General features: G+C 37.3%; 6 protein-coding genes across 11 annotated transcripts; 4 read left to right on the top strand and 2 right to left on the bottom strand.

The window, feature by feature from the left end:
* Window positions 1–1047: 1047 nt before the first annotated feature.
* Window positions 1048–2826, top strand: LOC125587606 (homeobox-leucine zipper protein HAT5-like). 3 transcript variants are annotated; one of them, XM_048758389.1, is made up of 3 exons: window positions 1048–1522; window positions 1597–1979; window positions 2340–2826. In XM_048758389.1, exons 1-3 carry the CDS (start codon window positions 1438–1440, stop codon window positions 2658–2660), a joined length of 789 nt encoding a protein of 262 aa, XP_048614346.1. In that variant the 5' UTR covers window positions 1048–1437; the 3' UTR covers window positions 2661–2826. The 3 variants fall into 3 exon arrangements, with proteins under 3 accessions (XP_048614346.1, XP_048614348.1, XP_048614347.1); XM_048758391.1 differs by having other exon boundaries at window positions 1106–1480; XM_048758390.1 differs by having other exon boundaries at window positions 1106–1498.
* A 100-nt stretch (window positions 2827–2926) lies between these two features.
* Window positions 2927–12263, bottom strand: LOC125574898 (methyl-CpG-binding domain-containing protein 9-like). 3 transcript variants are annotated; one of them, XM_048758386.1, is made up of 10 exons: window positions 11557–12263; window positions 10574–11312; window positions 9400–10500; window positions 8618–9295; window positions 7853–8155; window positions 7335–7670; window positions 6790–6888; window positions 6063–6494; window positions 3660–5702; window positions 2927–3555 (listed from the first exon to the last, which is right to left on the bottom strand). In XM_048758386.1, exons 1-10 carry the CDS (start codon window positions 12063–12065, stop codon window positions 3274–3276), a joined length of 6522 nt encoding a protein of 2173 aa, XP_048614343.1. In that variant the 5' UTR covers window positions 12066–12263; the 3' UTR covers window positions 2927–3273. The 3 variants fall into 3 exon arrangements, with proteins under 3 accessions (XP_048614343.1, XP_048614342.1, XP_048614344.1); XM_048758385.1 differs by having other exon boundaries at window positions 2927–3564; window positions 11557–12262; XM_048758387.1 differs by having other exon boundaries at window positions 2927–3564; window positions 10574–11261; window positions 11557–12261.
* Window positions 12264–12866: 603 nt separating this feature from the next.
* On the bottom strand, window positions 12867–13975 carry LOC125587604 (photosynthetic NDH subunit of lumenal location 3, chloroplastic-like). Its single transcript, XM_048758383.1, has 3 exons — window positions 13618–13975; window positions 13191–13477; window positions 12867–13104 (listed from the first exon to the last, which is right to left on the bottom strand). Exons 1-3 carry the CDS (start codon window positions 13901–13903, stop codon window positions 13006–13008), a joined length of 672 nt encoding a protein of 223 aa, XP_048614340.1. The 5' UTR covers window positions 13904–13975; the 3' UTR covers window positions 12867–13005.
* Window positions 13976–14037: 62 nt separating this feature from the next.
* On the top strand, window positions 14038–15029 carry LOC125587605 (mediator of RNA polymerase II transcription subunit 11-like). The gene is made up of 3 exons (XM_048758384.1): window positions 14038–14217; window positions 14318–14434; window positions 14739–15029. The coding sequence occupies exons 1-3, from the start codon at window positions 14164–14166 to the stop codon at window positions 14913–14915; spliced, it is 348 nt and encodes a 115-aa protein (XP_048614341.1). The 5' UTR covers window positions 14038–14163; the 3' UTR covers window positions 14916–15029.
* Window positions 15030–18924: 3895 nt separating this feature from the next.
* On the top strand, window positions 18925–23667 carry LOC106399154 (alpha-dioxygenase 1). Its single transcript, XM_048758382.1, has 10 exons — window positions 18925–19167; window positions 19493–19756; window positions 20158–20307; window positions 21171–21304; window positions 21599–21815; window positions 21927–22072; window positions 22179–22406; window positions 22514–22716; window positions 22821–23064; window positions 23203–23667. Exons 1-10 carry the CDS (start codon window positions 19060–19062, stop codon window positions 23429–23431), a joined length of 1923 nt encoding a protein of 640 aa, XP_048614339.1. The 5' UTR covers window positions 18925–19059; the 3' UTR covers window positions 23432–23667.
* A 471-nt stretch (window positions 23668–24138) lies between these two features.
* LOC125587603 (V-type proton ATPase subunit G1-like) lies at window positions 24139–25501 on the top strand. Of its 2 annotated transcripts, none has more exons than XM_048758380.1 (4): window positions 24139–24215; window positions 24605–24708; window positions 24925–25025; window positions 25143–25501. In XM_048758380.1, exons 2-4 carry the CDS (start codon window positions 24621–24623, stop codon window positions 25284–25286), a joined length of 333 nt encoding a protein of 110 aa, XP_048614337.1. In that variant the 5' UTR covers window positions 24139–24215; window positions 24605–24620; the 3' UTR covers window positions 25287–25501. The 2 variants fall into 2 exon arrangements, with proteins under 2 accessions (XP_048614337.1, XP_048614338.1); XM_048758381.1 differs by lacking the exon at window positions 24139–24215 and adding an exon at window positions 24240–24307.
* Window positions 25502–25595: the final 94 nt, after the last annotated feature.

The raw sequence follows: 25595 nt of genomic DNA, 5'->3' as shown, positions 1-25595 counted from the left end.
GGAGAAAATGATTTGTTACTCACTTAAAATGCATGTCAAACTTTTTATTTCAAGAATTAACAAAAAGTTACATCCAAAATTTAAAAACAATAACCAAATTAATGTCTTTTTAGTTTAAAAATGTTACGTCCAAATCTATTAACCATTCAATCTATTAAAAATAAAAAATTAGTTAAGTGAAAGTTATATTTTTAAATACAAGAAATTTGAAAAATAAAAATTTTTAATTTTTTTCTTCAAAATCTAAATATCCGAACCCGATCCAAAATAACCGAATCCGAACTAAAAATATCTGAACCCGATCTGAAGTACATAAATACCCGAACAGGTTCTATACCTCTATACCGAAATACCCGAAAATTCAAAATACCCGATCTGAATCCGAACTGGTATCCGAACGCCCACCTCTGCGCCAAAATATTGACTGTTGCCTACCTTTTCTTTTACGTCGTAACTTCATTTTGAACCTTAACATGACTTGACGCGGTATACAAAATTAACTGCAATGCTTATTGCTTAACCTTAACTGTAATATAAGTATGAATGAGTTAGCTAAATATTGAAAAGTAATACACAGAAAAGGTCAGAAAGATTAGAAACAAATTATAAATAAAAAAAACAGGAGTGACGTGAATACGATTAACTACTGAATTTTATAAGGGAGGGATGATACTGTGACAAGGCGGTGAATGAATAAAAAGCCACAGGAAGATGAGTACCGTTAGATGTACGCGGATGAAGCGCAGATACGACACTGACCCGACCGTGGAGCATGCACACACAGTCTGGCCGAACCACCAGAGGCCACAGCTGAATATAATAAAAGAAAAGTGTATAATTTATAAATAGCTACAAAGATGTATATTATTCAGATCCAAGGGTGAAGATGTATGTGTTGCGGAGTCCACTACGCTAAAGAAAGTGGACCCCATAAAAGCTAAGAAAGTCCACTTGAAAATGATAAAAGATCCAATGACACTGAACTTTACCATAAACGCCCCGCAGTGAATACATATATAGTGCTCTGGTTATCAAAGAGGGTAGTAGAGTAATTTAAGAAGGACGCATATTGTGGTATAAAAAGAGCGCGCTTCTTGAAGCTGTGAGATTTAGAGCAAAGCCAAAGGCTAAGGGGAAAATCGTAAAAAAAAAAAAAGAAAAGAAAAAAAGTCTTCGTCTTTTATTTTGTATAGATCGATCGTGGTTCTCTCTGGTTCAGGAGGGGGTATTGCGGTTGATGATGGGATTTTGCATGTGTCAGTTGAAGTCTCCGGCAAGACTACTGTGGAGTACAAGCTTCTTCCGCCATAAGATCATGATCTTCTAATCCGCCTTTTGTTTCCATCTCTCTCTCTCTCTCTCTCTCTTTCTTGCAACCCAATCCTCTCTCTCTCTGTTTCTTTAAGTTCCTTTTTTTTCTGCTGGTAAATCGAATCGATGGAATCCAATAAGTTTTTCTTCAATCCGTCTACTTCTCATGGCAACATGTTCTTCCTCGGTAATCTCAATCCCGTGGTCCAAGGTCACTTCTCTGTTTTCTGCAACTTTGACTTTTGGTTTTTATGTGAAGTTATATAACTTTTTGTCTCTGAGCAGGATCGATGATGAACATGGAGGAATCATCATCAAAGAGAAGACCCTTCTTTTGCTCCCCCGATGATCTCCTCTACGACGACGTCGACGTCGACTACTACGACGATCACACACCCGACAAAAAGCGTCGCCTTACTCATGAACAGGTGCATCTGCTGGAGAAGAGCTTCGAGAAGGAGAACAAGCTGGAGCCAGAGCGCAAGACTCAGCTTGCCAACAAGCTTGGTCTTCAGCCCAGGCAAGTCTCCGTCTGGTTTCAAAACCGCCGCGCTCGTTGGAAAACCAAGCAGCTCGAGAGAGACTTCAATCTCCTCAAGTCCTCTTACGACCAGCTCCTCTCTAACTACGACTCCATCCTCAAGGACAACCATCTCCTCAGATCCCAGGTCTTATTATAAGTTACCCTTTTAATTTCCAATTAAGTTTAGATTTACATATGATTGATTGGTGAATCTATATATGTCCTATGCCTTTATTGGTCCAAAGTAGAAAAGCATCAAGTGCAAAAGATATATATGCTTTTCCTCTTTCTTTCTTTTTTTTTTTTTATTTTCACATACAATCAGAAAGAGCATAATAATAGTATTAACTAAAAAAGACACAACATCTGGAATCAAATCAATCAACGAATTTAACTTTTAATATCTTCTTCTTCTTATGGGAGGGAGGTTGCTTGTGTTGACTATTGTGATTTTTTTTTTTTTAAGTTGTAAGAATCTTTTTCTTTCTTTACGTTTTCTCCACAGGTGACTTCCCTAGCCGGCAAGGTCCAAGCCAAAGCAGAGACAGCTCCTTATCAAGTACCCGAATCAAACCAGCTCGATCCGGTGAACATGAACCGGTTCGAACCGGCAATCAAAACAGAGGATCGGTTAAGTTCAGGGAGTGCGGTACTAGACGAAGACGCACCTCATCAACTAAGAGACAGCTGCGACTCTTACTTCCCAACCATTGTACCCATCCACCACTCGGCGGAGGAACATAACAACGGCAGTGGTAATGACACTGGCTGTTTCGCTGACGTCTTTGTGCAAGGTGAATCATTTGGATTCTGGGGCTGGACTTGAAAGTTATAAAGCAATCCGTATATTTTATAATGTTTGTGTCTATGTGCGTTTGTTTTTCAAGTACAGTCACTTAACCCTGCATAATTTGTGGAGTAATTCCGCAATTCCACGGTATTTTATCAGTTATATATATTATATATATATATATATATGTGTTTCCTATAAACTCAGGATCCAGTCTATTTTCTAAATTTATGAAAATAGTCGGATGATTCTATAAACTCACCGGCTTCTGTACCCTATTGGAACCACTACCAAGAGGAAGATTGAAGCCCTCTCACAATTTTATAATGTCTGAGAGAGATAGATTTTATAAAGAATCGAAATTTGCGTTCTACCATCAGTTAATCTCTAAGGAGCGGCTTTAATACTAAATTTATATTCCATCCACATTAGTTAGTCTTCTACATATGCGTACACAATTCTCTCCTACCTGTTAAACCACCTTCAGCTGCTGTTCCATTCCAAGAAATATCTAAACCGGACTTTTCTTTGACGTACCACCAAACCATTTCTCAACATCCAGGTGGGTAGTTACAGGTCCGCTTCCAGATGCCCACACTTCTTTTCATGTTCTTGCGCGCTGAAGCTTTTCTACTTGTGAAGTAAACTGTTATGATCCCTCTGGTTCTTTCCTCTTCTTACCAGATCTGTTTGCTCTGCTGCTCCTTTCTTGTGCAGCTTGTGACTTTTGCTCCGGTAAGGGATTTGTCTCATCCATCGGATCTGATTGAGTTACGCTTTTGTCGTACATAATAGCTGCATCCAGGGAGAAGAGACGGACGGATAACGCAGATAGAGTCGAGATTTTAGCAGCCGCTGAAAGAGAAGACCAGTACCACCATTCATTTTTTAAGTACTCTGTCTTAATCATGTCTTCTACCACAATTGCTGCCTGAACCAGCTGAAACAGAACATCAAAGGCTTTAGACATTAGAAATTCCAGCTTGTGCTGTATTAGATAGAGAGGTGAAAGAGGTATGTATATAAGAAATAAACCTCGAAAATGCTTTGTGCGGATTTAACAAATGCACGCCAAGCTCGTCTACGGTCTGGATGTGATTTCGATGGTCTTAAAGCTTCTTCAGGTAGTGCCACATCCATATCAAGCAATATGGTTTTAAGGAACCTGAAAACCGGCAAAGCTTTGCCGGTAATGCGTTTCAACGAAGCCTGTGGAACCACACAGTAGCCTTTTAACCTACTACCTGAAGCTTTCTCGTTCTTTTGCTCTGAGAGGCCAAAATCCACTCCACTCGGTTTATTCAGCGGACCGCCAATACCATTTATGACAAATCTATCGACACACATGCTAGATTCAGAATTCAAGTCTTCCCCATTGGCTTCAGAACCAGTAAAAATTACCTGACCCCCTGAATCACCACCATCTAGCTTGCTGGAAGTGGCAGATATGAGCATTGAGTCGTTAAGATGAGTAGATGGCAACGGAAGAAATGTTGGAATTCCATTTGAACCGATCAGACCAATCTCTTTAACCAAATCTCTGTTAGAATCCTTTGTCACAAACTTAGAACAGATCTCCTCAAAATGGTATGGGGAAATAGATTCTTCTCCCTGATATCTTATCAACCCACAATCAAGTTCAGAAACATTGGATGTTTCAGCTACTTCTTTGCCAGCGTTAGACTTTAAACTAAGATGATCAGGTTTCCGGCTCTCTTTTGCTTTCGAAGAATCATAAATTTCCTTGCCTTCTTCAGTTGCTAATGAATAAGGAATACACTTACTCTCGGCGTGCTCCTCAAATTCATCATCACTCGCAAATGTTTTGTGGCATATGAGGCAGTGAATCATAGATGGCAAAATGGATTCCAAGCATTCGCATCTACACAGTTTCTCTTGCTCTGAAACCTTTGTCTTCTTCCCCCGTTTTTTTATGGTTTCGGTCTCTAGTTTGATGCATGGACCATATCTCTTCTCCATTGACATGGCAGCCTTCGTCACAAGATTCCCAGCCAATTTTGGAGAGGACGAATTCTGAGCTTGTTTTATTTCCGTATGCTGATTCCCAAATCGTAACCTTTTCCAGCACAAAATAGACTCTCTCAGGTCTCTTTCTTTCAGGTCGTCGTCATGAAGCCATAGGACAAGCTCGCTGATCTCCGCTTCAGTTTGATAACAGGTCCAGGGTGAAACCATTAGTCTTCCATGGTCAATGTCACGGAGAAATGGGGAGGAAACTTTTGAACCTGTCTGATCAACTTGTACAGGTTTCTGCAAAGACATGCATCCATCAACCAAAATACGAGGATGTTCTTCTGGGAAGCTGCAACCCCAATATAAACGACCACTAGCATCACTTCCTAGAAAGTCTCTTCGTATAGATTGCCTTAGAAGTTGTGCTTCTATGCTTTTTATTGATTGCTGCAGATTCTCTATTTCATTGCTAGCGGCATTCAAATCCCGTTGACAACCCTGCAATTCTTGGGAAGCCACAGAAGATGCATCATTAGCTGTCTGCAATTCCACTGCATCGGGTTTTAGACACTGTGTTTCATCGTTCCTTCCAGCTGATGTGCGCAAGGTCTCTGTAATATCTTCTTTTTCACAAGACATATTATCCGTTACTTCTATCGGCAACTCGTGCCTCCCAGGGGAGGTAGCTTTTTCTCGGGTGGAAATATTGGTCTCACTGGAAGTGACAAGTGACACTCCGGTTTGAGCATCAGTCTCAAGCTGAGCTTTTCCGTGATTATTGTTAAGAAATGTAGCACGGGAAGTGTCATCATCATGAGTAACCCGGTCTACAACACCGTCTTGTGGTTGTTGACTACATCCAATGTGGTCTGCAAAGCTACTTGAATTTTGTGGTTCGCCCATTTCCTTTAGAATACTAGGTTCAACCTTTGCGAGTTTAGCCCTCAGAAATTCTTGCCGTATTTTCGTGTTTTTCCATTCTGAGGTAAGAGAGCGCAACTTCTGCTGCATTTCAATTATCGCTTCGGCACACTGCTCGAGATGTTGATGAACAAGGGAGGAGCTAAGCAGTTCATCGCATAGAAACTTAAGCAGCTGAATTCTCTGCACCAGAAACCCCCAAATAATTAAACCAGGTTACCAACAGCAACATGCATTATAGGCTTGTACTAATTTTAAGACACAGAGAGCTACAAAAATAATTTTTACGAACTACTCTTTATTCATTTGACTCAATCTAACCAGCACTCTGTACGGTAGAAAAATAAATATCTAAAGACTTTCTTCCTTTCAAAGATACCTTAATCCACATCATGTGCAAGTGTCAAATATAATCATTGGCACAACACACAAGCTAAAGATCACAACATGAAAATATAATCTTGGTCTTCATCTCCAAAATGAAAATGAAAAGGTGGCACTTCGAATGAATGAGCAAAAATGGGAGAAAAGGTTCAAAAATACCTCCTCAGCACTGAACTCCCAGTAGTCTTTTTCTTTCATCACATCTGCCAGGTGAGCCGTCTGTTCCATATAAGCTCGGGTAAGTTCCCCCTGATACTTTCTACCTTTCCGCTGTCTGACTAGTTTGTAAGATTCCAACGCATCTTGAGCCATGCGCTTGGCAATTACACATGAGGGACAATACCAATTTCCATCCGGAATTCTAATAAGAGGTGGATTCAAACAATATGTGTGATACCCCGCATCGCATGTATCACACAAGAGAACACTGTCATCATCTTTGTCAACACCACATATTTTACACACCCCCTCATCCCACGGGGCCTTTGGAAGCTTATTTATTGAAACAACTATGTCCTTAATTTCCTTTTTCATCTCTGCAGTGCATTCCAATTTTCTGTAGTCCATAAGTTTCTGAACAAGTGGTAGAACCTATACCATCAAACATTAAAGACTTAAAACTTGAGAAAATAATTGCACCCGACACTGCAACTATGTTCAAAGAAAAAAAAAAGAACATGCATACAACTCCTGAAAAATGAAAGACACAACAGGAGAAAACGTTCTAAAGCATCTAACTTTGATCTCATAGACCTATAAATTTAAAAAGGTAAGTCTTAACAAAATTTGTTTGATGGGACCGTCTCGACCATTTGACTTCAGGATGCTACTAACAAGTGAACATATCATGTGCAGAGCTTAGCAGAAAAGGGAGAAAAAGACAAACCTCAGCTTCGTATAATGACTTAAACTTTTCAGACAATGTTTCAACCAGTTCTAAACAATCAGGCTGATCTGCATACATAGCACGTATACAACTCCATAGCTGCAAATCAGAAAGTGAAAATTAGCATGTCATCCATAACAACAAAGAAGATAAAGCTGCATGCATAATCAAAACAATGTCTAGGAGTATACCATCACAATGAAAATTTAAAAATAAGCCTAGTGTACTGTCAGATCAACTGGATTGATTTCTAATCATAGCTAAAACGTTATCCAACAGCTGAGCAGCTAAATCTCTAGTGTTAAACAGCAAGTTAAACCCATATTGCTGTGACAGAAAAAGAAGGGAAAATGTTCCAAATATAAAGCTGGCTCTTTCAATCCTTTTACATTCGTGCATCTAAACAAATAGTGTGAAACTAAAAGCACGAAGATGCAATGCCCCAAAATGAATGTATAGCACTTTTAAAAGCAATTCTTAGATCGCACAAAAAGCAATCAAGCATCATTCGCACAGAACATCAGACAAAAGAGGGAGAATCCCACCTCAAGAACATCCTCAAGAAAAGCTTCAGTTGATCCGTCATATGCACCAGTAGCCAACCTCAAATCTATAGTTCTGAAGTCTAGGGAACGTGAAACCATTGCAGGTGATCCCAGGAGTCCGTCATCATCATTATCACTGGAATTCAGTAACTTTCGCCCCAGTAAAGTGCAAAATACTTTATCCTCGTCTGCAGCTGCAACACCACGCAATACAGCACGACATTTCTTCATAATGACATCAGATACACCAATGGACGTCCTCTTTCTGGTTCCTTTAACAGAACTCTGCACCAAATCTCCACCTCGAACATCCGCTAGCAATGAGAGGACAGCTTTCTGTATACAGTAAGAGCGAAATAAATTTTCTTCAAAAGATAGCATACATCACTAGATTGAGACTACATCACCGAAAGAACAAAAACCAGAAAAGGGAATTTGAGAAAACAAGAAATACTTAGTTTACGCGGTTCAAAATCAAGTATTTTAGGAGGAAAGCCAATTGGTTTCAGAGATCGGACCTTTGTTGGTCCGGATGCATTGCCTTTATATACTTCTTTACTGATGGAATGCTCCAATATCTTCTTTGCCCACTCTGGTGGATTTCTCTCTAAAGCCTCGTAGACACACTTTCTGATTCTAGTCCCAACATTTGTTGGAAGTTTTCTCACAGGTTCCAGTACCAGTGCCCACTCTGGAATATCACCATTGCAAGCGTTTGTCTCAGTAGCACCAAGGTCGTCAGAATCATCATCTTCCACATAAATAACATCATTTTCTCTTGTCAAAGAACCAAATATTTTTTTAGAAGCCTCTGCAAGTAACTGAAGATAAAGAGTTAATATCTACACGCAAATCCAATGATCATTCTCTTTCGGTGAGAGTGCTTTAGGAACTTAAGTATTCTAACACTTCTTCTATAGCAGTCAAAGATTTATTGCCCCAAAGATAATACTCATTAATAACACAGAATAATCGATTCTCCAGACTGTGTAATAAAAGAGGACCTTCACGATATTCAAGAGTAACAGAAAAAATGTCAAAAATATAGAGGTGAAGAGTAACTTAACTACTCTAGACTGCCCTACGAATGGAACATAGCTTTAATAAGCTTGAGAAAGATCAACCTGACTAAGTTCGTGGAAGGTAAATGATAAAACATTGGAAGGACAAGAATAACAGCACATAGGTGACCCGAAGAGAAACTAAACTTGTGATCCCGTCATTCAGTAATACAAGCAAGACAGTGTAACCCAGGAAATGAAAGGAAAATAACAAAAACATACCATCGAATCGGCTTCCATCCCAGCCACTCCAGTAAGTGAACCACAAAGCAAACCACCATCCCCTTGTAAGCAACGGAATACCTTACCACTTTCACGGGCAGCAATCTCTGCTGATTCGTGATTCCCATCCATTGATAAAAGAGACAAGATGTACCTACGGGCCAATTCAGGCCAAGTGAGCTCGTTAACAGGAAGCATATGCAGCTTATTTCTTTTATCAGAAAGTGTACTGTCATCCTTTTTCCGTCCTCGTCTGGATCGCGAGTCTCCAGAATCAAAGTTTGGATCAACAAATGTAGCTACCTTTGATTGCAGCTCACATATTAGCACTTGCAGAACCGAAATGTGAGTCCTTGTTAGAAGTGCACCCAAGCACGGCCAACGAGAGGAATACGAAATGTTTAACTCCGTATAATCTCCTACTTTTGTCTCCTTTAGTACAGAAGCAGAGGTATTTTCCGAAGAAAAGGGTTGACTATCATCGAACACAGAAAAAATTTCAGTAACTGTACAATCCTTATCACTAAGGTTCACCTCACTTCTGTTGGCTTCTTTCCCAGATTTGTCAAGAAGCAAACCATCGAACACTGGATTGACAAGCTCCTTTTCAAGCTTCTCAGGTAAGAAAGACTCTCCCAAACCCAAAATTTCACGGAAACGCCAGAAAACTTCAGATAGCTGATTAGGCAAGCATAAAAATGACTATTATATATGTGTGGTAGGACTTAGTGAATGGAGGAGTACGTTATAGATTACAATATAAGGAAAACACATGTCCGCACCTGAAGGAAGTCACCAGCACGCCCAGGAGGAAGCCTCAGACACATAGGCCTACCGGGAGGAGGGTGTGGATTTCTGAAACCATGACCACCATTTAGTTTAGGCCTCTTCGCTTTCCGAGGAATCTCACCAAAAACTTCTCCCATTATATTTTTTCCACCTTTTGGTTCGACAACTAGCGCACCTTCTGCTACAGTTACAGAAGAGATTCTACTCTTCAGAAAACTATAATTTGAACATGATTCGGCACCAGGCATACGTTCAATCAATTCTTGTACAAAATCAGCATCAAGTCCAAATCTACTTTGATCCAGCCACGTTGACAAAGCACTAACTAGAGTTGCAATCTCGCTATTATCCTTTTCACCGCATATAGCAATGCGAGGAGCCAAAGAACAGCAAAATCTTGACAAATATAAAACTACACTGTCTTTCTCATTTATCATATCCCAGTTGATTTCCCTTGTTTCTCTGTCGACATGCTTGCAACGGAAGTTCATGGTTCCCTTATGCTTCAGGACATTGGAACATGCATCAACAAGTTTTTGAGAAACCTTTTTCCATGCAACAGACAATGAATCTTCTTCCACAACTATATCGCCAATATCAACCTCACTCTCCTGATTATAGGATGAAGTTTTATGAAAGTCTACTTGAGAAGAACCAACTTCCGAGCGCAGGCACTTTAATGTCTTGGATAAGTTCTTCTCACGTAAACAAGACAATATATCATCTTCAAGAGGTGGGGACAGATCTGAAAGAAGGATCTCAACAGTGTCTTCGTCATGCTCTTGAGGACTATCTCTACGATTACTTCGGTTGTCAATGTTCTGTTCCACCATTTCATCAATCTTTGGGCAGGATAAGACAAGTGATCCAATTGGAATAAATGATTTAGAGCATGGTGACCGTGTAATCTTGAAGACAAGTCCAGAACTGCCATCAGACACCTCACATGTAAATAAAGACCCCGTGATCTTATCATGCCAGCAGGACTTATATCCTATTGGATAAATCATGTTGACGTTATGGTAAGACTGTCTTGTGTCAATTCGTCCAAGCGACAGCACAAAGAAATCTCCAAACTGCATCGGAAGTCCTTTCTGAAAGTCAAAATACACAAACATGAGGATAAAGTAAAAGAGTAACCAGTAGAGATTTGAAGTTAACACTTACATTAGCTTCTTCAGAACCGCATCCATTATTCTCAGAGCTAAGCGATTCACCAGCCTGAAAAAGAGTACCAGGTGAAACGTCGAAAGTGGTCCTCGTCTGACCACAGAATGGAAAACGCCTGCGCTGAGCAGTCCTTGAACTACCCTTTTGCTCGGGGAAACCATTGTTTGGCCATCTCGATGTCTTTCTTCTCTTGGACATATGCAATTTTTCTTGAAGAAGAGAAGTACCATTCCTGATTTCAGCATCCATACAGCTATAGTTATCATTAACTGCCAAGCCCAGATAACAAGCAACATCTTGTATTGAACTAAATGTGTTTCCATTCGGAGCACAATACACAGCACATAGATGATAGTCATTTAAAGGTTGTTTAAACTCGACATGCCAACCATCTTCTAATACTCCGTGCCTTTCAGATATGAAATGCCTGAGATTGTGCAGCAACAGCTCGCTTGGATCCACGGATGGAAATCTAATGGGAAAACTACTGTTGCTCAGGCTTAATGGAAAACCAAAACGTAAAGAAGGCGAATCCAATGCATCCACACTCATTTTGATATTGCGAGACATCATTCCTGAAGCTTCGAGAGTAGCATGTCCTCTACCAGGCTTAAAAGAGCTTGAATGCGTCATTGAATACTCAAGAGAGTTGTCCATGCAAGAACTGCTGGCCAGCATATGCTTTCTGGAGAAGAAGAAACAAAGAAGCACATGACCCAGCAGCAGTTTACAAGGTCTGCTATGTTCAAATAAAGCATAGTCTTTAGAATTTATCAAACACTATCATATGTATAGAAAGCATCTTCGTGCATATAAAAGAAGGGAAAATATAATATGCCTTCTACCAAAGTTCTGATGCATGTAACAAACAGCTTACTCAAGTTTGCTTCTAGCTTGTCGAACTCAGCCAATATTCAATTCCTAAATAAACCCTAACGCATAGTCCTCTCGGTAAACAAAACCAAACCACGGATACGTACCTCGAATCTGACGTATCCTCGCCTCCGTATCCCTCGGCATCACTCGGAGGCGAGGCGTTCATATCCAGGATGAGCTTGGACTTCACCCCCAACGGCCAAAGCTTGCTCCTCTCGCCGCCGGTAACACACTCTCTGCACATCCAATCGGCGGAAGGAGCAGCCTCCACTCCATCGTTAACACAACAGAGATGAAAGCCTCGCTCACAAGCGTCGCAGACAGCTACGAGCTCCACCGACTCGGGCCCTCCACAGGCGCCGCACGCGGCATCCCGATCGGGGCCAGGGACGTCGGCAGGGGCGCCGGGAGCTGGGTCGGGGTTATCGTGAATCGACCTAACGACTTCAACAGGCTCATAGTCTCCGTCGTCATGGTGAACAGAGGTGCAACCAGCGCCGGTAGGGATTTCGTTGAGATCGATGCCGAGAAAAGAGGGATGATGATCTTCTTCGTCGAGAGCGGCGGTTGTGGAAGCTCCGAGTTGGTGTTTGGAAGAATCAGTGAGTTCCATTATGCGATTAGGTTATTTGGAATCGAGCATTACTCACTCGCATTGATGAAGACCCGAAGAAATAAGATTTAGCGAGAAAGTGAGCGAAGAAGAGCTCTTTTCTTATTAGTTTTATTTTCTCTCCACTTTTCCCGAAGTTTTGTTTGGAGAGAGAGAGAGAGAGAGAGAGAGAGAGAGAAAACGTGAATTATCTTGGATTCTTTTTTTTTTTTGTTTTCTAATGATACACATATACTGCTAGAAACTTGTTACTTTTGTGTTGTTGTGTGGGAATTGGAAACGATAAAGATAAAGTAGAAAGCAGTGGTGAAGCTCTTGCTATCAGAGCTGCCCTCACTCACGCCATTCATCTTGGCTTCATCAAAATCTCGCTTATTTCATTAGGACTACTAGTCAGAACTCTTAATTCGATCTCAAAACCGAAGAATCTCTACTCGGATATCGGATTTCTATCATCAAGTTTCGATTTCTGTCGTTTTTCTTTCAATCCGTAGGGAACAAAATAGGCCCTACTGACTTTTTGGCAAATGCCTTTCTTTGTAACATGAACTCTCTTTAAGTCTTGGCCTAAGTTTTCTAATTTATAGAAGTTTTTCTCGTTTGTTAAAAAAAAAGAAAGAAAGTAGAAAGCAGTGGAGCTGAGTAGTCAAAAATATGTGACTTGTCAGAAGGAAGGTAAAGAATTAAAAACCATTGGCATCACAAACAAGGTAAGTAACTCAAGGAAACAATCTAAAGCGGTCATGAAGTTGTTGTTGTTGTATTCTTTTTGATATTTTTCACTCAACCTGAGCACTTGAATTAGTGAACGCAAGCAAAACATAAGACAAATAAATATTATGCAAATATTACATTTCATGACCAAATAAAGAGTTATGAACATGAATGATCTCTTCATTAGCAGCAAGTAAAACGGAGTTTAGAACCGAACTGAGCCTCTTCATGCCATTCTGATCATAACCTCTTGAAGAATTAACTTTGTATCTTTATAACACGCTTCTGTCTCAGCTAAGTTCTTCCTTTTAGCTGCATCTTCAAGCTGTGTCGAGAAAAAAAAGAGGAAGAACCTAAGGATTTGTTACAAACAGAAAAAGACACCTTCTTCGAGAGTTCGAGTACAGATACCTTTTCAAAGTTGTCGAACAATCTGTTGGCCAAATCAGTGAGAGGCTGCTTGTCTTGGGAGGCAGCAACAGAGATGAGATTGTCGAAATCGTAGAACAAGAAGGTGGATTTAAGCCTCAAGTACTTTTTAACATAGTTTAACGTGTCTGGTCCGATCAAGTCCTCCATAGCCAAGAGATCGAAAGCATACTTTTTAACTCTATACGTTCTTCCTTTGGTCCCGATGTCCGCTACATACACTCCTTTCTTCAAGAACGATCTCGTTCCTGTCTGCTCGTTCACGATATCTGAGGAAGAAGAAGAAAACCCGAAATGATGTAAACTGAGCTAACTAAACCGGGAAACTGAGTAAGTTTCAAGAACGAAGACAAACGAATCAAATTCTCAGCCGAGCATCAAAAAGTTTGATATATAGAAGATTGCTTACTGTTGTAAATAGGAGGAGTTGGAAGAGGACCATCGATCCAAAAGCCATTGTCTTTTGCCAAGGAAACATTACTTTCGCCGAGAGCTCCAGTTAGAGCTATGGAGACAGCAAATCCCAATGACATCCGTCTTGTGAGCTCCTGTACTGAACCCTGTTCCTGAACTTTGTCGGCTTTCCTGCAAACAAACACGCTGGATTTTCCCGTTTTACTTCTCTCGGGTAGTTTAGGGATCGACGGTAAAGTGGAGCTGGTGGCGAGAGTGTTAAGGTCAAGGAAGTGAGCCATTGTAGTTAACAGAGGAAGAAGTCTCAGTATCTCTTCTTTCTTTTTGTATTAACAGAGAAAAACGGCCATCACAAAGATTTTATCTAAAACAAGGGGGGTGTTTCGTAATTCTAACATTTTAACTACGCGCTGTTCTACGATTAATGAAGCAAAATACGCGCCGTTTAATTGCAAAACAATTAAACCTTCATTGAGAGAGAGTCTCGATCGTCTTCTCCGTAGCTGATCTTCATCCCGCCGTCTAATTCGCCCCGAGATTGATGGATGCGCAGACGCAGAACACATCGTTGCAGCGACTCCAGAATGTGGAGAGGGTGAGATTTCACGGAACAATAATCTCTCTACTTATAATATAAGATTTAAATGTCGGGGATAATTTGATGTGAATCTTCTGTTTATGGTGGGGGGGGGCAGAGAGTGGTAAGGGTGTTGGATATAGCGGGAGGAGTAATGGAAGAACTGACGAACCCTTCTGGGCCCAGGAGAGATTTGGTCAAGACTCTTTGCGGAGAGTTCATGCAATCCATCAAGGTCAGCTTAGCGTGTGTGTAATGATTGGATTCGACATCTTGTTATATTAGGGGTCGTTTACATACTCTGTAGATTAAAGTGAAGGGCTTTATTTTCGAGCAAGGTTAATGATCTCAATGCAAGGTTTCATCTTTGATTCATGTCTCACACTCTCTCTCTCCCTTTAATGCATTACTATTTTAAGATTTGGTCTCTAGTTGATCACAAAGTTTGAAGATTTCAGCTGACGTTATAACTTTGTCTCATTCATGAACTCGCTCATCTTTGAAGAATCTGTACATGTATGCTTTTCCATTTATTGCAGGATATACAAGTGACACTAAGGGAAGAGATCAAAAGCGCCTGCGAGTACCGCCCCTTTGAGAAATGCGACTCCAATTCAAGGATAGCTAATGAGATCTGCTTCCACAAGCTTCAATACGTTCTCTCTCAGCTTGATCATCTTCAAATAACTGTTGGCCGCTATCCTTCTTCGGATTGATCTCTTATGAAAGTAGTTTGTAGACTAGAGGTTTTAACTATATATCCTCTATGTTGGTGGTATTGATATTCTTTAAAAGGCTATGCAAAACCCATCACAGTGCCCTTCTACTTATTGTATTCATTTTGCTAACAAAAAGATTTGGTAGATTTGGTCAGAACATTCACATGCAATGAATCTCTGTTCCAAGTATATAGGTGCATCCGTTGGGGGTTGGCCATGTCCGCTAAAATAGCGACAGAGACGAGCAGCCGCTTCATAACTGAACATTTTCTTTCTCTCTTTCTTTCTGATCGCAGGCGGGGTTCACTTGTTCATAGAATACCGGTATTTGCTTTCCTCGTATGAGTTGCATAGGCAAAGAGAGAGACCCTGACTTGTTGGTCTTTGAAAGCCACGCACGTTTTTAGTAGAATAGTTGCCATGTCTTGAAATGAAAATACAAAGAAGAATATTTTCATTTTTGGTTCTAGATGACTTGTTCCAAACCACTTATTTTGACCCATAAACAGCCACATGATTTTGTAGCTTCCATTAAATTTAAACAAATCACACTTGGTATATAATATATATACTAGGTGATAACCCGCGCCCTGCGCAGAGTGAGTAGATTTAAAGAGATTATCACTTTTAGTTAATATATATTATAAAGGTAGAAATTATAGAAAGAAATATTGTATTTCTTTAAACTGAAGCACATAAAAATTTTGTGGTATTAAAAGAAAAAAAAAGTGGAAATTAGGTTTTGTTGTAAAAAAATTAAGAACGGTGAAGTTTAGAAAAAAATATTGTCTTTTTGTATTTAAATTGGTTTTGTTAATCATAGATCTTTTTTATTATATATTCACCAACTAATTGATAATTAAAAAAATTAAAATGGACCTTTCTAATTAGTAAAATAACACCAAAATTTTGTTTGGACCCATGGCAATTGCCAATGTGGCCATAGGTTAGAGCCCGAACTGTTAATAAGAGTAAGTAAATACTAACATAAATAAATTATGAAGTAGAGATAAAATGAAACATAAACAATAAAATAATAAAACTCTTAAGAAACAAAATATAAGAAAACAAAAATAAATTAAAAATTGATGGTTAAACAATGCCATGACTGTCGTGAATGCTAGAACGTAGTGGTAAAGATCGATGTTTTGAGAAGGAGAGAATGATGAGGATATGTATATATAAGGCCTAGTATTTATATATGCAAGGCGCCTAGGTCTAGAGTATACTCAATATCATTAATTGCTACAATCATATTTCGTATTCCAAATCGAAATCTGAATATATTACTTCCGTTGTTCCTTATCCTACACTATTTGATTGTTGTATTATAGGAAACTAATGTGGTGCTGGTCAATCAAATTAAATGTAAAAATCAATCAGTGACAATCACATTCCATTCTAAATTTGACGTGGTCGACAATTCAAAGTTGGTCTTTAACTTAAATTAACCAAATCAATACCACTAAATCTATATACGGCTATTCAATGTACGTAGATACCATAACTAAACCAAAAAAATATACATATATATCTATAAGATTTTGTGATTATGTAATAATTCTTGAACATTGCGATTGTGATTGGTATATTTATCTATTACGGAGAAGAGTTGCAGCAACATATATATAAGTAGATATGTAGATATGTAGATACATACGTACACAATGGATTTTATGTAGTCTAACTGTATAGAAAGACATTAATATTTAAGTCATGCTATATAAGAAATTGCTATATAAAGATGTGTAGCAAGTTGGCTTAAGTTAGACTATATAACGAATTACCATATTGAAATCAATCATTAGGAAGAATCTCAGGTTATAGCAATAAAATCTGTACGTATTTAAAGATGCAAGTGTTTCTAATTGAAGCGTAGCAAGCAGGACACGACTTAATTTTTTTTGTGAGGCAATAAGCGTAATATATTCCCAGTTTACCATGTCTTGAAATGAAAATACAAAAAAAAATATTTTCATTTTTGGTTCTAGATGACTTGTTCCAAACCACTTATTTTGATCCATAAACAGCCACATGATTTTGTAGCTTCCATTAAATTTAAACAAATCACACTTGGTACAATCCTCCAAAACCCCATCAATCCAAAACTGTATTGTCCAGGATCCAGATCCAGACCCCTCACTCACACGCATGTACACGGATGCAGCTTGGAATCTGGTGACTAAATGCGATGGTCTTGCTTGGATCATCGATGATGCGGTATCATCTTCCTCTCACTCAGCGACCAAAACTTCTGTAGTGTCGCCATTGATGGCAGAAACGTTGGCCTTGCGAAAGGCCATGACCTCTGCCCTACATAGTGGAACAACAGATCTCTTGATACTTTCAGATTCACAGACTCTCATCAAACTTGTGAACTCTAAAGGTAGACACCTGGAGATCGCGACTCTCCTCATCGACATTCAACTAATTTCTCTTTTGTTTAATTCTGTTAAGTTTAAATTTATTCCTAGACTGGATAACTGTAGGACAGACTCTGTTGCCAAACAGGCTCTGTCTATGTACCAAACATGATCTTTTTAAATAGATTCACAAAAAAAAAAAAAAATCACACTTGGTATATAATATATATATATATGAGCTACACTTAAATTCCTTTACCCAAATGTTTGACAATCCTCAACTCACAAACTATCGAAAAGCAGTTTAATATTTTTCTTCTGATTATTTCAATTAAAAAAAACATTAATATTTTTTTTAATTGATATATCACTTTCAACTTGATCTCGGTCTTTTACGGGGAAGATTTTCTACACAAAAGACCTGGATTTTCTTATTAGAATTTTACTACTAGCTAAGATAATGCAGCAGTACTCCACGTACGTGATGAAACTTGCGTCGTTTGAGTTCCTTCCCTAAAACTTGCCGACGGCTAGAATATATAGTACGCAACTTAGACCTAAGAATGTTGTAACATATAGTATATACATACAGATTCTTTGCGCCTTGCCATTATATAATATATATATATATCGGAACATTTTCGCCAGGAAAAAAGGACATGAAATTTTAGAGAAGCTTTATGTACACCAAAAAATTAGACGAAACAGAGAAATATATATTATATATATGATGTTGCATTTTAAATAAATTAAAAAATAATTGATTAATATATGATTAGTAAAATTTCATCAAAAATAAATTTCAAAATTATAAAAAATTTAAGAAAATATTATATACTTAAAATTGATATTAAATATATATCAATAATTTTATAGTTTAAATATTATTTTAAAATAAAAATATATCCGCAAGTACATGCAGATTCAAATCTAGTTTTCAATAGAAGGAACGTACTTTAATTTGTGAAGGATTCCGGAAAGTTTGATCATAATTTTTTTTTAAATAATTTGAGTTGTACATTCCATGAACTGAAAATTAAAAGAAAAAAATCTATAATCTAAAATCTACAAGCAACCTGAACATTTTTATGATACTACAAAAGTTAAATGCAATGATAAAACTTTATCTTTGCTATTTCAAAATTTAAACAAAAGTAAACATTTTTAATAAAAATTTAAATTAATTTAGCATTTGATATTTCTTGTAACGTTTTCTTTCACCTCATATATTTAAAAGCTATAAAATAAATTAATATAAAAATTGTAAAATCAGCTTCTTTTTGAGGTCATTCTAAAAATGGTAATTCAACAAAATATGCAGTGCAATATAAATCATAATGATACAAAACGAGTCGCATACGGGTGACATGCTGACATATAGGGGCGGCTCTAGATTAGATGGGTGACATGCTGACATATAGAGGCGGCTCTAGATCATATAGTGCTGCAAAAGTTTCAATATAATACGATAGGATGGACAAATAATACTATTTTGAAAAACTCTAATATTTATAAAATAAGGGTAGTGTACGTAAATTGTTAAAAAAAAAGTATTGTACGCATCTCTCTGAAATTTGAACAGTATTCTCTTTTTCTCATGGTTTTGCCTTATATAAATAGGCAGGACACACCAAGGATTTCTCACACCATTCACAATTATTCTCAAGCAAATTTCTGGTCTGTTTCCTTGCTGCTTAATAACAACGATTCTCGTGTCACATTTGATATTCCCACAAACGTTTGATATAAATATATATTAACCTCAGAAACTTAAGAAGATGAAAGTAATAAGTTCTTTAATCTCTTCTGTTTTTCTCAAATTCATCCCCAAAGACTTCCACGAGGTTTACTCAAGAATGCCCGTCTTGGATCGTATCATACTTCTTGTGAGTAATTAATTTTTTTTTTGTAAACTAAGTAATTAAATTTTAGTATTACTACACATATACATGCACATAGAAACACATTGTTACGAAAATAAAATCAAAAATTATTTCACAAAGGAAAATATTTCTTTCATAAACCGATTATGTTACCATTAACCGTGTCAGAAAACTCTACGCAAAATTCTTTGTAATAAATAATATTCTCTTTCCGGAGGTTTTATGTACCATATTTTCACCATTAAGCTTGGATGGTCTATAGTGTTTCTTTATATACACATTCATTCGAAAAATAGTTATGATGATTGGATATTACATGGTCATGCAGATCGTGCATGCAGTGGATAAGATGGTTCCGTGGCACAAGCTTCCGGTTTTCTTGGGTATGGCCTACCTAGGGTTGCGCAGACATCTTCACCAAGAATATAATCTCATCAATGTTGGTCAAACTCCTGTTGGGACCCGGTTTAATCCTGCTGACTATCCGTACCGGACTGCTGACGGAAAATTTAATGATCCGTTCAACGAAGGCGTCGGCAGCCAATATAGCTTCATCGGAAGAAATTGTCCTCCTGTTGATCAGAAGACCAAGGTAAGATTGCCTACATGCATATTTTTAGGTATAAAAAAGTCGTTAACACGGCTTCTGATTTGATCTTGGTTCGATTTTTGGGTATGAAGATTTATTTGTCAGTTTGTAAACGTATATAATAGAATAATTTGAATAACTTTTGGTCGATTTTTTTATATGGAGATCGATTGAAGAGACAAATAATTTCTTTTTTTTTTCTTCAGTTGAATCGAACTTCCGAATAAGGAATGACTTGCTAATATTTCTGATCTGAAACGGTATTATAAAAGTGACATCTTCTTGAGAATTTTCTATATTGTAGTATGTTTTCCAGTTTTCCAAGTCTTGAATATTACGTCTTCTTTTTTTAAGGTTTAGAATATTACTTGAAAAATATAAAGCGATGTGTTTTTTTTTTCAAGTTACTGAAGCCAGACCCCATGGTTGTGGCGACAAAACTATTAGCAAGAAGAAAGTTGATCGACACGGGAAAACAGTTTAATATGATTGCAGCTTCTTGGATACAATTCATGATTCATGATTGGGTTGATCATCTTGAAGAAACTAATCAGGTTCGTTAATTAATCTTCCATGTCCTACATTTATACGATGATAATATATTTATTATCAGTCACGGTGTAGGTGATGATTGTTTTCCTAATTTTTAGAATTTAGTTTTTGATTTTTAATTTTTTAGTTTTTGATTTTTTGATTTTAGTGTTTGATTTTTCAGCAGATTTTAGTTTTTGAACAAACATAAATGATTGTTTTAGATTTTGGTTTTTGGTTTTTAGTTTTCGGTTTTTTTTTAAAATTGATTAAATGAAATTTATTTTTAATAGTAAAATGTTTATCTGGAAATAATAAAAATAAAATATTGTCATCAAAACACATATAAATTTATTTAATAAAATTATTTTAAAACAAAAACCGTAAATACAAAATAAATTATTAATATCATACATTTGATGAAAAATATTTCTAAGATATTTTTTACACATATATTCTATGCTTATTTATTTTCTATATAAATAATTTATATAACAATGAATTAAAATAGTAACTTTTAAATAAAATTTCTTTTTGAAATATTTTTTGAACTTCTTTTAGTTTACAAGCACATATATAAATTTTCATTTTGTTAAATGCTGATTAAGGAAATAACAATATATACTTAACAAAAAATAAAAAAAAAATATTGAAAAATTAACGTGATGTTTGTGAAGAAGCTGCTTGACCAAAGTGGTGCTTGGCTTTTTTAGGAAGTTGCCGTTTATTTAAAAAAAAAACAGTTTTCCTAGATTATAATAAGGAATCTATTTTTCCAAAAACTTGATTGATTAAAAAGTGGTTTTTTGAAAAACAAAAACTAAAAACCACTGCAAAATATGGAAACAATCATCCTCTTAATCTTGTTATTAATGGGTAAACTTAGATTGAGCTCGTGGCTCCAAAAGAAGTAGCGAACGAGTGCCCCTTAAGCTCCTTCAGATTCTTCAAGACAAAGGAAGTTCCTACAGGTTTCTTCGAGATCAAGACCGGTTCGTTAAATTCCCGTACACCTTGGTGGTAAGTTATGCTATATTCTATAACTTGTAAAGTAAAACACCCTTATTGGTACTGGTAGTTAATTCTTAGCCTAGCTTGTATTGAGATCGGACATACTATAGCACCTTAATTGATTCTCAATCTAACATATACATTACATTGCCTATACTATACAAAATAAAGTACACCTTAGTGCTAATTAAGTAAGTCTAACATGTACATAGATCACAAGTGAATTATTGGGTCTAACTAAGCCACCAAAGAAAAAACAAATGTCAGAATAAACATGAATACGTGTGAGTATTATGAAATTAGGGATTCGAGCGCCATCTATGGAAGCAACTCGAAAGCAATGGACAGAGTGAGAACTTACAAAGACGGGAAACTAAAGTTATCGGAGGAGACGGGTCTCTTACTCCAAGACCAAGACGGTTTAGCCATTTCCGGCGACGTACGTAACAGTTGGGTCGGTGTCTCCGCCTTGCAAGCTCTCTTCGTCAAAGAGCACAATGCTGTATGCGACGCCCTCAAGGTCAATATATGTTTCCATTTTTTGTGTAAATTCGGACATTTTTCATACGCAAATAGAGTGAATGATTTGTATATAAACTAGTTCAATATTATACTTTTATGCATCATATAGAAGGAGTACGATGATTTGGAAGACGAGGATTTGTACCGCCATGCTAGGCTAGTGACGTCAGCAGTGATTGCCAAGATTCACACCATAGATTGGACCGTTGAGCTTCTTAAAACCGACACTTTACTTGCCGGGATGCGAACAAATTGGTGAGTAATTGTACATTTTTGACGATCTGTAATCACGTCACACAATTTTTTTTATTAATACACATTTAACATATGTGTATTGGTTATAAATGGTGTGTGTTTTTAGGTACGGAATTTTAGGAAAGAAGTTTAAAGATTCGTTCGGACATGTAGGGAGTTCCATCTTGGGAGGTCTCGTGGGTATGAAGAAACCGCAAAATCATGGAGTCCCATATTCTATAACCGAAGATTTCACCAGCGTCTATCGAATGCACTCGCTCTTACCTGATCAGCTCGAACTACGTGACATCGACGTTGTACCAGGAACTAATAAATCACTACCGTTGATTGAAGAGTATATAACTTACTCTAGAGCTCTCTAATTTTCCTTTATTTTTGAAACTTCCAAATCAAAGTTTTTTCTTTTTTTTTATTTATATAACTTGATTATATGGATTTTAGGGTTTCTTTCGGAAAATTGCTTGGTCCTAAGGGAGAACAAACCATGTCTCATATTGGATTTACTAAGCTAATGGTCTCAATGGGTCATCAAGCAAGTGGGGCTCTCGAACTGATGAATTATCCAGTGTGGCTTAGGGATCTTGTTCCCCACGACCCCAATGGTTACGATCGTCCGGACCACATCGACTTAGCTGCTTTAGAAAGTAAGTCAATCCGATCCAAGCCGTTTGTTTTGTGTTTGTATTTATATATGTACAGTATTGTGGTTTGACTTGATGAGTGATGTGCTCTTCGTCATTTGATATAGTCTACAGGGACAGGGAGAGGAATGTTGCACGATACAATGAATTTAGGAGGTCTATGTTTATGATTCCGATAAAGAAGTGGGAAGATCTAACGGACGATAAGGAAGCAATTGAAGCACTAGAAGACGTGTACGGTGGTAATGTGGAAGAGCTCGATCTTCTGGTGGGACTTATGGCCGAGAAGAAAATCAAAGGATTCGCTATTAGCGAGACTGCCTTTAACATTTTCGTCCTCATGGCTACAAGGTATGTATATTTACTATTTAGCATTTTGTTTGTATAATTTTATTTAAATTTCTCAGGATAAAAAAATGGACAGCTGAATTTAAATTTCATGGATGGACAATATTAATATGTTATATCAAATTAAATATATATTTTCAGGAGATTAGAAGCGGATAGATTCTTCACGAGTGATTTCAATGAAATGACTTATACAAAGAAAGGACTTGAATGGGTGAATACTACAGAGAGTCTCAAAGACGTTTTTGATCGCCATTATCCTGAGATGACCGACAGATGGATGAACTCTGAAAGTGCATTTTCAGTATGGGATTCACCACCGGTTGCCAAAAACCCAATCCCTCTCTATCTCCGAGTTCCATCATCTTAAATCAGATAGATTATATATGTCAGATGTGATGCACTTTGAGTGACTTGTATTTTATTTTATTGGTATTGTTGGTTACTGTGAGCTCTCGTCATTATTCATCTACTACAATTATGTGTAATATTTGAAATAATGCATGATATATATACATGTATCATTTGTTTGTTCAATAAGTCGTTTGTAATCAATCTTGTTTTGTCATCACTCATCACATAAATGATTATTGAGGAGTTTGATCATCTCTCGGTGGCGGGAATAAGCGAGGGAGAGATTGATTTTGTACCACAGCGAGTTTGTCCAAGCTTATTTACTTGCCACTTTAACTTAGAGAAGAAAACTAGAAGAAATGTTGAAATCGAGCTGACCTCAAACAACTCTGGTTATGTTGTCACATTGTAATTTGATTACATTCTTCTTTGACACACAATATATGAGTTCAAAAAAAAATTTGTTCATTATTTATTTTTACTAATTAAATAGATATTGGTTGATTAGGAAGATGAGGAACATTGATATGCTGTGATATCTCTCTTTCGCAATGATAATGAAATTTCAGTCACATTAATGAAGTTAGTATATTAATTTGTGAGGCCTTGTTCTTCCATACGTGGGCTCAATCTGAGAGTATAAGCCTCGGCCAATTAAAAAGTGGGCTTTTATTACAGTAAAACGTGGGCCCACTACTTTTGATTATTATATTGGATAGACGTTTGTGGGTGATCAGATCGGATTGATTTTGATTGTGTATCGCTTCTCTCTCCGCTGTCGGAACAAGCCAAAAGCAGAGGTATGTGCCTTGTCTACTTACTTGGGATGAGATTCAATCAATCGGAAGTGGAAAAATTAACACCGTGTTGTTGTTCTGTCTGTCTACTTGTGGTAAAGGGGATTAAACCTTTTAGATGTGTTAGGATCTTTGGTAGGATAAAGATGAGTTAGGTTAGATTCTACATATTTGACTTGGTGATACTCAATCCTCTTCTAGTCATGGATTGATAGATTTTAGCAAGATCTACTGCTCTTGGATCATGTGAAGGCGGCTTGTTGTTTGTTACTCATTAGCTTGTCTTGTTAAATGCTTTGATTTTAGGGAACTTGGGGTTTCTTGATTCACAAACCTGTGAGAGTGATAATTGAGACGTTTTAAGTCTTTTTTTTTTTTTTTTTTGTTTGTAGGATAAAAAAAAAAACAATGGAGTCCAGCAGAGGTCAAGGTGGGATCCAGCAGTTGCTTGCTGCTGAACAGGAAGCTCAACACATTGTCAATGCTGCCAGGACCGGTACCTTGTCTCAACCTTATACATAACGATTGTTATCTTATCCTGGCTAAATAATTAGTTGTTTCTAACTTGTAAAAATTTGGCCAACAACATACATACGTTTGGGGGGTACTTATTTAAAATTAAACTGTGTACATAGAGAGATTCATTATATTTATATATATGTGTGTGTGTGTGTGTGTTTGAAGTTGATTTGGTTATCTGTGGTTCTTGCAGCAAAGATGGCAAGGCTGAAGCAGGCCAAGGAGGAGGCTGAGAAGGAGATTGCTGAATACAAAGCTAAAACAGAGCAAGACTTCCAGAGGAAACTTGAGGAGGTAAGAGTAAACAGAGAGCAATTACTTTCTTGTCCTGTCAAATACAATACAAAAGCAGGTGTCTGTTTCCTCTTTCTAATAAAACTATGTTTGTTTGGCACACAAAAAATAAAACAGACAAGTGGAGACTCGGGTGCGAATGTGAAGAGGCTGGAGCAGGAGACTGATGCCAAAATCGAACAGCTGAAGAAGGAAGCTTCCAGGATCTCCAATGATGTTGTGGCGATGCTCCTCAAACATGTCACCACTGTCAAGAACTGAGAGAGATTCGATTCCATTCCTCTGTAATAATCAAAAGCCATTTATGAGTTTATTTCTTTCTTTATCTCATTTCAGAGACTCAAATCTCATATGAAATGTGTTTCTTGTAATTTATTCTCTACCTTCTTCTTCTTCTTCTTCTTGTTTGTTGTATTCATCATTTCCTTTTGAGGACTGTTGTAATAAAATTGAGAGCTGGATTATCCTTTTTTTTATTTCTCTGTTTCACACTCTTTTTTTTTTAATTAATAATAAAAAAAACATTGAAATCTAAGATTAGTTGCCATTATTAGAGGGTTGGGCTTTCTT

Source organism: Brassica napus, chromosome C5, assembly GCF_020379485.1.
Source record: "Brassica napus cultivar Da-Ae chromosome C5, Da-Ae, whole genome shotgun sequence".
NCBI classification, from domain to species: Eukaryota; Viridiplantae; Streptophyta; class Magnoliopsida; order Brassicales; family Brassicaceae; genus Brassica; species Brassica napus.
Note: the sequence above shows the minus strand (reverse complement) of the source record. Positions and strands in the feature narration are given on the sequence as shown.

Excerpts from the sequence above, each read along its gene's own strand:
- LOC125587606 (XM_048758389.1), top strand. The coding sequence starts at position 1,438 with ATGGAATCCAATAAGTTTTTCTTCAATCCGTCTACTTCTCATGGCAAC. Across the intron at positions 1,523-1,596 it reads TCTCAATCCCGTGGTCCAAG|GATCGATGATGAACATGGAG; the intron begins GTCACTTCTCTG and ends GTCTCTGAGCAG. Across the intron at positions 1,980-2,339 it reads ACCATCTCCTCAGATCCCAG|GTGACTTCCCTAGCCGGCAA; the intron begins GTCTTATTATAA and ends TTTTCTCCACAG.
- LOC125587603 (XM_048758380.1), top strand. The coding sequence starts at position 24,621 with ATGGAGTCCAGCAGAGGTCAAGGTGGGATCCAGCAGTTGCTTGCTGCT. Across the intron at positions 24,709-24,924 it reads TGTCAATGCTGCCAGGACCG|CAAAGATGGCAAGGCTGAAG; the intron begins GTACCTTGTCTC and ends TGGTTCTTGCAG. Across the intron at positions 25,026-25,142 it reads TCCAGAGGAAACTTGAGGAG|ACAAGTGGAGACTCGGGTGC; the intron begins GTAAGAGTAAAC and ends AAAATAAAACAG.
- LOC125587605 (XM_048758384.1), top strand. The coding sequence starts at position 14,164 with ATGGATGCGCAGACGCAGAACACATCGTTGCAGCGACTCCAGAATGTG. Across the intron at positions 14,218-14,317 it reads GACTCCAGAATGTGGAGAGG|AGAGTGGTAAGGGTGTTGGA; the intron begins GTGAGATTTCAC and ends GGGGGGGGGCAG. Across the intron at positions 14,435-14,738 it reads AGTTCATGCAATCCATCAAG|GATATACAAGTGACACTAAG; the intron begins GTCAGCTTAGCG and ends CATTTATTGCAG.
- LOC106399154 (XM_048758382.1), top strand. The coding sequence starts at position 19,060 with ATGAAAGTAATAAGTTCTTTAATCTCTTCTGTTTTTCTCAAATTCATC. Across the intron at positions 20,308-21,170 it reads ATCTTGAAGAAACTAATCAG|ATTGAGCTCGTGGCTCCAAA; the intron begins GTTCGTTAATTA and ends GGGTAAACTTAG. Across the intron at positions 21,305-21,598 it reads AATTCCCGTACACCTTGGTG|GGATTCGAGCGCCATCTATG; the intron begins GTAAGTTATGCT and ends TTATGAAATTAG.
- LOC125587604 (XM_048758383.1), bottom strand. The coding sequence starts at position 13,903 with ATGGCTCACTTCCTTGACCTTAACACTCTCGCCACCAGCTCCACTTTA. Across the intron at positions 13,478-13,617 it reads AACTCCTCCTATTTACAACA|ATATCGTGAACGAGCAGACA; the intron begins GTAAGCAATCTT and ends CTTCTTCCTCAG. Across the intron at positions 13,105-13,190 it reads TGTTCGACAACTTTGAAAAG|CTTGAAGATGCAGCTAAAAG; the intron begins GTATCTGTACTC and ends TTCTCGACACAG.
- LOC125574898 (XM_048758385.1), bottom strand. The coding sequence starts at position 12,065 with ATGGAACTCACTGATTCTTCCAAACACCAACTCGGAGCTTCCACAACC. Across the intron at positions 8,156-8,617 it reads GGATGGAAGCCGATTCGATG|TTACTTGCAGAGGCTTCTAA; the intron begins GTATGTTTTTGT and ends CTTTATCTTCAG. Across the intron at positions 7,671-7,852 it reads ATGCATCCGGACCAACAAAG|AAAGCTGTCCTCTCATTGCT; the intron begins GTCCGATCTCTG and ends TACTGTATACAG.